This window comes from Leptopilina heterotoma, unplaced genomic scaffold (genome assembly GCF_015476425.1).
Source record: "Leptopilina heterotoma isolate Lh14 unplaced genomic scaffold, ASM1547642v1 Lhet_115, whole genome shotgun sequence".
Taxonomy (NCBI): Eukaryota; Metazoa; Arthropoda; class Insecta; order Hymenoptera; family Figitidae; genus Leptopilina; species Leptopilina heterotoma.
This window is the reverse complement of record NW_025110834.1, coordinates 236,456-250,459: the sequence shown is the minus strand read 5'-3', so window position 1 is coordinate 250,459 and position 14,004 is coordinate 236,456. Positions and strand designations below refer to the sequence as shown.

Genomic DNA, 14,004 nt, shown 5'->3' with positions numbered 1-14,004 from the left:
ATTTTGGTTAAACACGAAGGTAAATCACAAAATATAATGACAACACTGCAAAAAAAATTAAACCCTTTTTTTCTGAACGAATCTACACCCACATGTTGCTCTTCGAAAACAATACAAAATTACTTTATTTATTTAATGCAAATTTCCTTTATTATGCTCACAGCTATTACACAAATGCATATAGGGTAACTGTACCAATTGTCGAGGGTTTTAGGCAACATGTGACTTTGACATATTTTTTCTCGAAAGTAAATGCACTTTAAAATTTGATTTTTGTATATTTAAACGAAGGATCTAATAATGTTTAATATTCATATTTATTTTTTAATATAAACTAAATTGTTAAGCAAAAAATATATTTAAAAGTCAATCGAGCAAAAGCACCATTTGTCGATGGTCTTGTGCTAATTTCTCGAGGGTCTGTTCCAATTGCCGAGGGTATGACATTTTTAAACATATAACCCAATATACCCTAACAATTAACCTGTACAGATATTTGAAAATCGAGTAGATATTTATTTTTTCCATAAAAATATTATAGAACATTACCAGAAAACAAATTATTTATTTAACTATAATTGAATAATTTATAATATCGATATAAAACATTTTTATAGTAGATGATACAGGACAGAAAATTATTTAACTGTTTTTTAAACTTTTATAAATAAGTTAATTAAATTTAATCAATTTTATTAATCAGACATTAATTGAAAAAATAAATTAATTTAAGTCACATTAAATTTGTAAACGAATAAAATAAACTTTTATTACGAACTGTGAATATAATGGTTTATCATAATTAAACTATAGAACAAAATTTTTCAGTTTTAAATAATGCATTTTTTTTATTAATTTTTTTTCGGTCTTCCTCGTTGTTTTGGTTGATTATTTTCTGTTGGTTGTAAATTTTTGGAGCATTTTGTTTTCTTTTTCTTTGTACCTATAAATGTTTGGCATTTATGTTTGACGTTTAGTAAATAAACACTTAACCATCGATAAATGGTGCATCAGCGAAAAAAGTGACTACACCAATTTTCGAGTCATTACCTCGAAAAATGGAACTGTCAAAAAAAAGGAACCAAATACCGATGATTTGCTTTTAAAAAATATTAAATATTTTTTTTTAACAAAAAAACATGCATACAAAATTAATTTAGTTCTTGTACAAAATTATAATAATAATTTTGTACACAAAAAGTCATTATAAATACGTTTAATTTGCATTTCTAAAAATCTGTTTTAATCAACCTGAAGTATTAAGAAAATGGAGATTTGAGTAAATTTCACAGCAGTGAATTATAATATTAATTAAATAATTATTTTAGTAGAATCGCTACGAAATTTGAATATATAAATATACAGTTGAAAATACAAATATTATTTAGAAATTTTTTTTGTTCTTAAATATTATATATTATACTATTTATCTAAAAAAGAAAATTATGATCCTCGACAATTTGTGCACCCTCAGCAATTGGTGCAGTTACCTTATTTGTTTCGTTATCAATACGAAAAGTCCGTATTGTCAACGAACACGACTTGCAATACTTAGATCAGTAAAGTCTGCTTGCCGTCGAAGTTTACGTAGGGGTGCCCACAACCGGCGCACTTCCCCTACTTTTTTTTGGAGTTTCCCTGTAAAAAAATGCTTATAAAAATTTCAATGCGAAACAATACATTCTGAAATTAGCTGACACTTATTTTTTGAAATATTCAGTTCAATGTAATTTTTAATTTCAGTTGTTTACAAAATAATACTTATTACGTAAGAGAGGATGCATATTAACAGCTACTTTTAAACAATAAACTGATATTCACTGACATTCTAAGATATATAATTGTAATTTAATCAGGGACCGTCTCGAAAGTTTAGTTTCGTTTTAGTGTTTGAGTTGACACGAAACTAAATAACAAAGTGACTTTAGTTTCAAGTCGACACGAAACTAAATTAACAAACTGAGTTTAGTTTCGTGTCGACCCGAAACTAAATTTACAAATTAGATTTAGTTTCGTGTCGACTCAAAACAAAAGATTAAAAAACATAATTATTTATCACAGAAAAATTGTTACGTAATTTACTCTGGTTACGTAAGTTACTGTAGTTACATAATTTACTCTGGTTACGTGACTTACATTAATTACTTACGTTGCTCTAGTTACGTAAGTCAGGGGAAACAATTTTTCTGTAATTGACACTAAATAATTGTGTTTTTCAATCTTTTGTTTTGAGTCGACACGAAAATAAATCTAATTCGTTAATTTAGTTTCGTGTCGACTTGAATCTGAAGTCACTTTGTTAATTTGTTTTTCAAAAAGCATTATATCAACGAGAGGCGTCGAAATATTAAGGAATGTAGAAAATTGAATATCAAAATTTTCAGTTGAACAACGCTTGCATGATGAAGTAATAATTCTTATTTTGTTTCTTTTACAGAGATATAAAGACGTTCCTGTAAGTCTAATGGAATTAATAAATTCTATTATCGATGCATTTGTAAAAATTTAAAAATATGTTAAATATTGTTCAGATTTAAAAAAAATTAACCCTTGGAGAACATACCTATTTTTTGATCACGTAAGACACTCTCGGTCAATTTGACCCATAACTTTTTTTAACTGGATCGATTGTCATAAAAAATTTTCTGAGGTTTCCTTTATAGGACTAAAAAAATTGTTCGTTAGGTATATGAAGTTATAATTAAATTATTATCTGTTCATTTACTTATTAAAAAAAATTGGAAGTCTTATAGCCAAAATTATACATTTATTATATTCATTTATGTAGTTGTGTGTGTCACCGCTTCTTGTAGTCAAATTTTTTCTTGAAAGTTTTTACGGAATGTCTTTTAATTTATATTTTCTTTACGGTTACCAATAATTAAAATAAAACTTAAGGATTTACAAAAATTGAATTAATTGCTAGTTTTTTTTACCAAAAAATTTAAAATTCATTTTATTATTTTTATTAATATTATTACTAAAACTACTACTACTATTATTTTCGTTATTACGTGTTATTACTATATCTGTGGAGACTAAAACTTAAAACTTTTATGAATCACTCATTGTTATAAAAATTAAAGACAAGTACACACCTGGGTCAAATTAAGCCAACTCCTATATTAAATGTCTCTTAATTATTCTAAAGTATATGCCAAGTGCTTGAAACAATAGTTGAAACTTCAACTACATTATCATAGCCTCTAATGGAATTTTATTCTACGTATTCATTCATAAATAAAATTATTACTTAAAAATGAAATAAAATTTCTAATTAGTAATGATGAATTTAAAATTATTATAAAATTAAAAGTCAGGGACAACAAAGAATCATTTCATCCTGGATGAATGCCGAAAACAGACTGAAACTTGATTTTGAAACATGATAATTATTCGTAATTAGAAACTCCTAGTGGGGGTTGAAATTTTTTGTTTATGAGAAGTATACACACACACACCCCATAATGAGGTCTACAATTTATTTTTTTTAATTTCATTTTTGAACATCCAAGGACATTATTTTAAAAATGATAACTTTTAAATTCCTTGCAAGCACGCTTGCATGATAAAGTAATAATTTCTTTTTTGTTTCTTTTATAGAACCTAAATGTTGACAGTGTAAGTATAACGTAATTAATAAATTCAAGTATCGATTCATTTGTTAAAGTTTAAAAAATGTGTCAAATATTTTCACCACTCTATAGTAACTAAAAGGCAACAGAAGTTTTTATCTTCATATCGTTTTGATTTAAAAAAAATAAAAATGTTAATATTTGACTGCAAGGTAGTTGCAGTAATAAAGTAATATTATAAAATTACAGTAATAAAAAGCATCATTTTATTTTATTTTGCAGGAAGACATTATAAAGGTAGGAGTATTGACAATTAATTAAATTAATATCAAATTACAAGAAGAGTATTTTTTGTATACTTTACAGTTCCAAGTAGAAATTTCTCTATCTTTGCATTAGGTTTATTCAGGGGCCATCTGTGGAAATCGACCATGGCTTATTTGAGTTTTGAAACTTTGCGCCGAATATTTATGAAGTAATATATAATTTCTTTCATGAAATTATTTATCAGAATTAGGAATTAATTAAATTAATCATTAATTTAATTAATATTAAGAACGAAATGAAAAGAATTATATTAAAATATTTATTACTTTTATTAAAATATGAGTGTAAAGTGGAGAAGGTGCGAAAAATTGAAGTTGGCTTTTAATTTAAACACTATGATCGGAACGTGATTAACAACAAGAAACCAACTTCAATTTTAAGAAAACAAATAGTTTTAACCTGAAAAAGTGTGCAATTTTTAAACCTTTATATTTTTTAAATTAGTCCCGGGACCAAAACGAAAATTTTTGTGTGTATAGATTTCGTTGTGATTTAGAAGTTGTGAAAATGCCAAATTTTTTTATTTTTCTTTAACGGAGTTATTAAGTTGTAAAGTACGCAACAATTCAGAAATCGCGTATTTTCAACTCAATATTTCTTGTATATTTAAAGGAAAAATTAAAAAAGTGATAAGAAATCCTGAAAGATCATCAAAAATACTCTATATTCGGTGAGTTTTTATTTAATTCAATAATTACACCTTCTCGTAATTAAATGATAAAAACGTCAAAAGTAGGTTATTTGGCGGATCGACTTTAAAAACATATTTTATCTATTATTTTTATATTTTTACTAGTTTTATCATTAAAGAATAGTTAATCAACTAATTTTAAGCATGAATCAATAAATATTTTTGCACTTTTAAGAATTTTTCACTACTTTTTTGAATATTTTCTAATTGCTAAAAAAGTGTCATTTTTTCACCTTCTCCACTTTACACTCATATTTTATATATATGTTATCGGCAAAACCTGAAGACCAGGCAATTCTCGAAATGTCTAGGCAATTCGAGAATTGACAATCAGCACATAAGTTCGTTGCAAGTACTAAAATGTCACAAAGTTGCAAGATGACTCAATAAGCTTTCTGTAAAGTCGTAATGCAAGCTTGCAGCAAAGTTGTCTTCTAGGCAAATATTTAATCATATAATATTAAGGTATTATTATAGTTTGTAAGCAGTGAAAAATGAGTTGAAACAACATTTTTTTCTCGGTAATGAATTTATTTAAAGTAGGTAATGAAACTTTTTGCATCATGTTATTAACATTTTTGCCTGTCAAGAATAAAAAAAAATTTTGTTTTACTATGCTGGTTTCATCACTAGAGAGCACCAAAGTCGAGATAAAAAAATGAACGATTAATCATCCGACAAGCTACAGCCTCTCAAGAACATCCGATCTAAAAAAACCAAAGGTGGTTTTAAAGCTGTGATATGTGGCTAGGCATTCTCCTTAACCCGGATAAAAAATATTAAAAAATAAAAAAATGTCGACAATTTAAGAAAAATCTACAAAAAATGGAATCTTTTTACCCATTTTTATGTTCTAACTTTCACAAAAAAAGACAATCGGCTTTGAAGGGGATGCCTGAAGGCTTTCATAAGAAAGAAATTTTATTCAGGGTTTTTTTAAAATCAGTTGAAAAGAACTCGAGTTATGCTGTCCGACAGTTTGAAAATCATTGTTTTGAGAAGAGAAATTTCTTCAATCTATAATTTGGGAATTATATTCTTCAGATAATTTAGAATACGAAAGTAAAAGAAATAAAAATTGATTTTTTGTTTGACACAAACTATAATACTACCTTAAATAAATTATTCAATATTCAATTTTTATTTAATATAACATCCGTAATTATAACAGCGTTATAATAAAAATTTTAATAATTTCCCCAAAGAATTAGAGTTGTGCATTATTATCCGTGATCAGTGGATAATAATAAAAATTGTCATTATCGTTGTAAACGTTAACTTTTATCATTATTAGTTAAGATAATATTGTGAATGGTCTGTTCAGGAGACGGATACTTATACTCTATGCGAGAAAAGTCGTGCGCGAGAGATGTAGTTCTAGCCATCTACCAGAGAGTTAGAGAATAATAAGAGAAACTTCTATTAGTTTAACAATTCCTTGCTTGCACGATGAACTAATAATTCCTCTTTTATTTATTTTATAGAAATATGAAGAGCATTTGGTGAGTGTAACCTAATTAAAAATTATATTACTCATTTACTAGTTAAAATTTAAAAAGTATGTCATATATTTTCACTTGCCGATATTGATAAAAAGGCCAAAGAAGTTCTGCATCTTCATACCGTTTAAATTAAAAAAAAAATATTTTTTATCCCACATGCACAAAAATGGCGCTTTTAGATAGTTGACGACAGGGAGTAAAGTCACTCATTTGTTCGACCATATGAAAATAGCGTCCATGTGCAAACCATTTTTATATAAGTCGAACAAGTGAATGACTTTTACTCCCTGTCGTCTGCTATCTGAAATCGCCACTTTTGTGCATTAGGAATTATACCCTTGTTGATTAATATACTATAGTTAGTTAATCTTTAATGTCCTTATTTAATAATGTACTAATTAAACCTATTGTACTTGTTAACTGTGTTTCTATTTCAACTAACCAAGTTTCTATGAGAGTAATACATTTTAAAATTCGAGCTACTATGCAAATTTTGGCTGCACATGAAGATTCGGATTTAGCGAGTTAAAATACCTTAAAACTATTAACACACTATTTTGAGTTTCGGTTCAATTTTGACAATAAAGTTCTATATTTCATTTACATTGTGTTACGTCCGTAACCTATTACTCTACAAATTATATTACTAATGTATGTGTGTTCTTATAATATATTGTATTTACCTTATATATATTTTTTAACTCTTATAATCTATATTTTAATTATTGCATTATATTCAGTATATTTCTCTATTAAAATATTGTAATTATCATTTATACACATTTATATTTTAGTATTATATTTAATACATTTTTCTATTTTAATTCTATTGTCATATAATATTTGCATATTGATTACTGTATGTATTTCACTATGTATTTTGAAACTGTAACAATCCAAGAAAGAAAAGTAATATTATTACTCATGTAAAAAGAATAACGATGTAGCGACAATTCGACAACCTTTTAAAACAATGCATAGAGAAGTTCTTTCGCTATTAACTAGCAGAAGAAGAAACAAATTTTAGCACGTGTACAATTTTTCGGGATCATTACAGTTATGAAAATTCAATATAAAAAGGGCAAGCAGTTTCATTCAGACAGAGAGTAATAATTTGAAAGCCAACCTCATAACATCTTCAGTACAGATAGTAATAATTTTAAAGCCAACCTCATAACATCTTCAGTACAGAAAGTAATTTTTTGGGAATCAACCTGAACACATCGTGAACCATCGCTCTAGTATAAAGAGTATATCATCAACGAGTGAATTATATCTTCAAGTTTTATTTTGAAACGAAGTTCGAATCAGTATTTTAAAATACAACTTAATAATTTCCAAAAAATATTAAATTGGAAATAAACCCAAGTATCAACGAAAGTCTAATATTGAAACGCAGTTCCAAGTTTCAACAAATCTTATATCGAAGTATAACAAATTTCGAAGCATCAAAATTTGTTCAAGAGGCGACAACTGTCTGGAAGAAAGCAGATATTTTCAAAACACAATACACTATCTCATTAATGTAAACAAGAGGATCAACACTCAACCATTAAGGACAACTGTGACAGGCCCCATTGCGTCTAGCCCTCAACACCATTGGAAATCGGACAACCAGATACAACCACCAGTTCATACAACACCAGTAATCGTTATTCTTTAAAAGTAAAATTTTCTAAACTCAATTATACTCATTGTATTTTGTCAATTCTTTTCTTTCTTGTTGGTTTTTAAATAAATTATTCTCTCAGTACATTTAGTAGGCTCATTGATTTATCCTCATCCCAAATTAGATTCATTTATGAAACTAATTTAAAACGAGGAACGTTAGGTATATTTAAAAAGTTTTCTTGTTTGTGACGTAACAATTGCTTAAATAGCTAATGAGAAAAGAAAATTGTAAAACTTCAAAATTGTAACTAATAACTCAAATATTCTTGCTGTCGTTAATAACCAATTTGATATCAGTTTTTAGAAATTTTACATGGCGAATTCAATAGGTCATTCTCTAAATGTGATAAAGCGATAAGTATCCACAGATTCCAATTAGCGTAAATAATAGGGTAGAGGGCCCCAAGGTGGCAACCCTAAGGAAATTTTTGTGCATCATTTGGCAGCACTGAATGCTTCAGGTTATTTTCATTGTTTATGAAGACGAACTTTTTGGTTATGTTTAGACCTATAACTAAACGCGTTTGTTTCTAACAGAGACATCGTTAAATTTAGATAGAAAAATTCTGAAAGAATTTTTTTAAAAGTGATACAGTGATTACAGTTAATAGTTTAAAATTTTTAAACTTTGGTAAGTTTGTTTACATATAATACAATAATATTATAAATGAATATCGATAAAATTGTGTTATAAAATTTTTTAGTAACTTTTCAAAAATGTCGTCCTGTCCCTAAGGTGGCCACTTTTTTGTCCCTAAGGTGTCCACCATGTGTTTTTATGTAAAATCACTTTTGAATGTTTTTACGACGTAATATTTATCAAAATAGGAGTCTCTTACTGACCGTGATACGAGTAAGACGTGTTTATTTTGTAATTCTTGAGAGTGTTGTAAAACATACTGTTTTGTAGATTTCTATAATAAAATGACAAAAAACAGTATTGCTGAACATAAAGAGATATTGCTCAAAGTGCAAAGTGATGTGGTATCAACATCTGTGAAAGTGACTGGTGCAGTTAATGACATCAAACAAATAAAGGAAAATCAAAGTGCCTTTATCAATGATCTTACTGAACTAAAACACAGATGTACTGATCTAGAGGATAAGAATAGAACTCTAGAGAAGAAAATCGACACTATGGCAAAGGAAATAGCAACTCTTTACTCCAAAGGAAGGAAAAATAATCTCATCATATACAATCTAGAAGATTCTGAAGAATACAACTCAAAAATTGTTAAGAATATTATTAAAACTTTTCGAGAAGCAAATATTCTATTAACAGAGACTAACATTGTTGAAGTCAGAAGATTAGGAAAGTTTGTAAACAAGTGACCTGTTTTAATAACACTTTCTGGATACATGTGGAAAGTAGACATATTCAACAAGGCAAATAAGCTGAGAGAGATGAAAATCTACGTGTCAAACGATATGTATAAAGAGGAACAAATGGAACCTAAGAAGCTGTCTTCCTGAACTGAGAGGAAATGGTCAAATCGCATCCATAAAGGGTAAATTCATCGAGGCGGATGGAAAACGCTATACCTTAACCGAAGCTCTGGAGCTTCTTAATGTGAAAATGATGGATGTAAATAATAAACCTCAGGATCCTAAAATGGACCAGATTCGTCAGAGTAGACTTACAAAACTCCAAGAAAAAGAACTTATTCTACAAATAATCCAGAAACGAGACACCCAAAAGAAAATAAGAAATTCAAAATTCTTATAAAAGAAGGTAATTTAAAGCCATTTCTATCAACAAAAACAAATAAAGAAGAACCTTCAAAGAAATCCCCAAAACTCGACTGACAAAGAAGGAGAATCACATACCAGAGAAGTTAATATTTATTTCTGGAACGCACGTGGTTTCTCTAACACCCTTGATTTATCCTTCTCGATTCAACCTAATGACGTGATTTGCTTGGCGGAGACTTGGCGCATGGATTAACTTTGCAGTTTTCATCTTAATGGATCCAATTTTTATAAAGTAACCAGCAGTCCAGCCAAAAAAGAAGCACAAAAAGGAAGACTCAGCGGTGGAATTGCAATATTTGCCTCAAAAGATAAGTATAATTCGATTACCCTAGCGAAATCTGATAATTATATTTTTAATAAAATTGAGATCAAAGATTTGGAATTTATAATCGGCATGGTGTATTTTAGTCCGAAGATAAACTTCGAAATTTAAGCGCAAAATTTTAATGAAACGATACAAGTTATATCACTTAAATGTCCCAATATACCGATAATAGTAGGCGGGGATTTCAACGCACGGGTGGGGAATTTTAACCAATTGTAATAATCTCCTTAGAACAGATAGGCACTCGTCGGATTTACTTGTAAATAGGAATGGCAGACTACTGATTGAATGCATGGAAGAGAATGATTTGATTTTGTTAAATGGTAGATCGCAAAACGATTATTCTGCTCAATTTACATACCTTAGTTACCTAGGAACATCCGTAATTGATTTAGTATCGTGCAATCAAAGCTGTGTTGAAAAAATTTTGAATTTCAAAGTTAATAAAATACCTACAAGATCTGATCACCTCCCACTTGTATTAACGTTAAAAACTAGTTTGGATGTTCCTAGGTTTAAAGATGATAAAATTTCAAAATTAGTATGGAATGATACCTTTCTCCCGGAATATAGTTCACAAATTGCTACACATTTATTAAGTAGGTCAATGACAACTGAGGTCGATGAAAACTATGAATTCTTAATACAATCAATTTATACCACTGCGAGACAATTGATATGAAAAAACGTATGACGTGTCTGAGATAAGGAGAGGGAAGCCCTGGTTTGACGGTGACTGTCACAACCTAAGAAATGAGATTCGAGTCAAACTAAAAAATATTAAAAAACAAAATTATTCTATGGAGGCGAGATTAGACTGCGAGCAAAGTAAAAAGAATTATAAAAATTTAATACAACAAAAGAAAAACAGTTATGGAAAAAACATTACTGATTCTTTGGCTAACGTAACGAATTCAACGAGTTTTTGGAAAATAATTAAATCGATATAGAAAAACATTAGCTCCCAAACAGGAAGGTATTGATCTGAATAAGTGGTTTGAAAATCATTATAATCTGTATCCGAAGAGTATATATTGATGCCAATTTTTTTGACGTTAGGCACCCATATTTAGATGCAAATATATCTTATTTAGAAATAACTCTTGCCCTCCGTAAATCAAAAATAAAAAACTCCAGGCCCAGATGGCATATCTTTTGAATTTTTAAAGTCATGAATGGATCAGTTACTTACAAATATTTTTCAATATTATTTTAGAACAAGAAATTACGCCAAAAAATGGAGTAAAATATTTTTAGCATGATATATAAAAAAGGTGATCAATTTAATCCTTCAAATTATAGACTAATAGCTTTAATTAATTGCATTTTAAAAATATTTTCTACAATTTTAAACAATAGAATACAAAACTGGACTGAAGGATTGAATTTGAATAAAAATTTAATTTAATTAAAAAATAATTAAAAATAAAAAAATTAAATTAAATAAATAATAATAATAATAATAAATTAAATTAATTTTATTAATTTAATTTTTTTTTTTAATTTTTTTTTTTTTCTAATTTGATATCCGAATTCCAGGCTGGCTTCCGGAAAAAAAGAAGCTGCGCGGACCACATGTTTACACTTAATTCTATTATTCAAATACATTTAAATCATAAAAAATCAAAAGTTTTCGCACTACAAGGAGAAAACTGGAGTACTAAATTTCGAATGTTAAAAACTTATTTAGTCATTCTAATCTTCTTCATGATATTACTAACACTTTACCATATTTTATTCTTCGTAAAAGTTACACATATTTTATTATTTATTTTACACTCCAGAAAATGTAAACTAACCAGTTTTTTAGTTGAAGTAACTAACCACAAATGCAGCAAAAAGTGAACATCGATAAATAAATTTTGACGTTTAAAAATATGGGTTATTATTTATTTATGATTTATTTCTGTGGATGTTATAAAATAATAATTTCTATTGAAACAAAATTTAAATTAATTAAAATGTTCAATATTTTAATTATTTTTCTTTTCAAAAAAAATTTTTTTTTAAGAATTATTACTAAAAAGAGTAAATAAATTCTGAAACTCTTTAAATGACTGAAAAGTCAAAAACTACTTTAAAAAATCAAAAATGTTCTGCAATTTAAAATTTTTATTATCTAAGTTAAATATTTTTTAATTGCTTAAATAAATTTTGTACAAATAAAAGTTTATTTTTAAAAATCTAATTAAGCAGACAAAATAAAGTACTACACATTCCTCGAGTGTAAAACTAATTACGTTTATTTTACACTATATAAATAGTAATCTACAAACACCAGAGTGTTGTCCTATAGTTGACACTGAAAATTTGTCAAGTTTTACAATCCTCAGGGTAAATTTAGGTATCCTTTTTTCTCCGTGTATTCGTAGACTTTAAAAATGCTTTCCCTTCGGTTAAACATAATATCATATGGAATAAATTATTTAATTTAGGACTAAGTACCAAAATAATAAGAATTCTTAAAAAAGTCTACGATGAAGATTCAGGTAATGTTAGACAAGGTTTCAAAACTACGGAACCATTGAGATTACAGAGGGCGTCCTCCAAGGCGAAGTTCTAAGCCCAACATTGTTTTCACTGTTTTTGGAAGATATATAGAAGAATTTTTCCGCGGCAAAGAAATTGAAGGCATAAGTACTGACCATTTAACAGAAGTAGTGTTGCTATCGTACGCAGACGGTTTTAGAGTTTAACTAACTCTAAAATAAAATTACAAAAGATCTTATAAGTACTTAGCAAATACTGCCATTTAAACCAACTTACGGTCAATACACCTAAAACTAAAATAATGGTGTTTCAAAAAGGAGGCTACTGTCACACAAAAAAATTAAAACCTTTTCTTTTTAACAATGAGGTGATCGAAATAACTAATAATTATACGTATTTAGGTACCTCGTTCTCGTGCTCTCCAGTTTTTTCAAACGCTGCAGAAACGATAAGCAGTAAGTCATTAAAAGCTCTAAATTCGACGGTGTCTGTTATTAAAAGTACTAAAACCGATTCATGGGACACAATAGAAAAATTAAAAGATAATATTGCAATGAGTTCCCTGCTTCATAATGCACATATATGGGGTCTTTTATATACTGAAAAACTAGAAAAAATACAACTCATTTTTTATAAAAAATTGCTTGGAATCCCACTTTGTACCCCGGGATGTGCGATAAAAATCGAGACAAGTGTAAGTTCATTAGCTAAAACAATTTTTAAACTAGTATTAATTTGGCTAATTAAACTTCTTGAAATGTCAGATGAAAGATACCCTAAAAAAAGTTTTAAAAAAACTATTAACGTTAGCCTCAGAAAATAGTAATAAAATAAAATATAATTGGGTCAACCAAATTAAAAAATTATTCTCCAACTCTGATTCTATGCATCTATGGAATGAATTATCTGCAGATTCACTGCGCAGTAATGGTGAACAAATTTTAAAAAGATGTGAACAACACTTGTATAACTTGGACTTGTCTCTCCTTGCCTCATGTAACTCACTAAATGTGTATCGCTACTTACCGATCTGTGAAGGAAGGCAACGATATCTAAAAATTAGAATAAATAATGAAATCAGAAGCTTGTTTGCACAACTAAGATTTTTAAACGATAATGCTTCTAGAATAATATTTAAAAGAATGAAGCACGATTTAAGAAACTCCGGAACTTGTCAATGTTGTAACATATACAGGTAGAAATGCTTCATCACATACTTACAGACTGCCCGGCATAAGCTGATGAGTGGAAAATATTTATAAATTATAAGAAAGTACGTGACGTCAGAACACTATGGCTAAATGTGTTAAACCCTTCAAATTTAAGAGAGACAAAGAGTGCATTTTATTTTATAAGCTCGATATTGAAACGCAGAGAATTTTATTTAGAAGTGTAAAGTGTGTGAAAGGACCTAATCAATGTAATTTGTTTGTTTTTGTTTGAATCTTATATAAAATAACTAAATTACTTTTAATGTCAGTAAAATTTTTTGAGGCTCTGTCGTATAAAGTATTGGACCTCGAGCTATTAAAAAACACACCCGCACAAAAACAGTGATAACTCTGTCAAAAATGAAGCTAGATACTTTTTCTAAATTGCATTGAAAAGCTTAATAAATTTCCAATGAAATTACACTATTTACATTGCATAAATAGGAAGCGAGATATGTTA

The 14,004-nt window shown here is 28.1% G+C and overlaps 1 protein-coding gene across 3 annotated transcripts in view; it reads left to right on the top strand.

Annotated features, from left to right (window-relative positions):
• The window catches only part of LOC122509309, a 72,883-nt gene that overhangs the window by 37,571 nt on the left and 21,308 nt on the right, over positions 1-14,004 (top strand). For all 3 annotated transcript variants that reach the window (XR_006302344.1, XM_043623275.1, XM_043623292.1), the window contains 4 exons: positions 2,438-2,455; positions 3,604-3,621; positions 3,858-3,872; positions 6,078-6,095. Coding sequence is in view for 2 of the 3 variants with exons in the window: in XM_043623275.1 (XP_043479210.1) it covers positions 2,438-2,455; positions 3,604-3,621; positions 3,858-3,872; positions 6,078-6,095 (69 nt within the window). In the remaining variant the exon portion in view is untranslated. The remainder of the gene's footprint in view (positions 1-2,437; positions 2,456-3,603; positions 3,622-3,857; positions 3,873-6,077; positions 6,096-14,004) is intronic.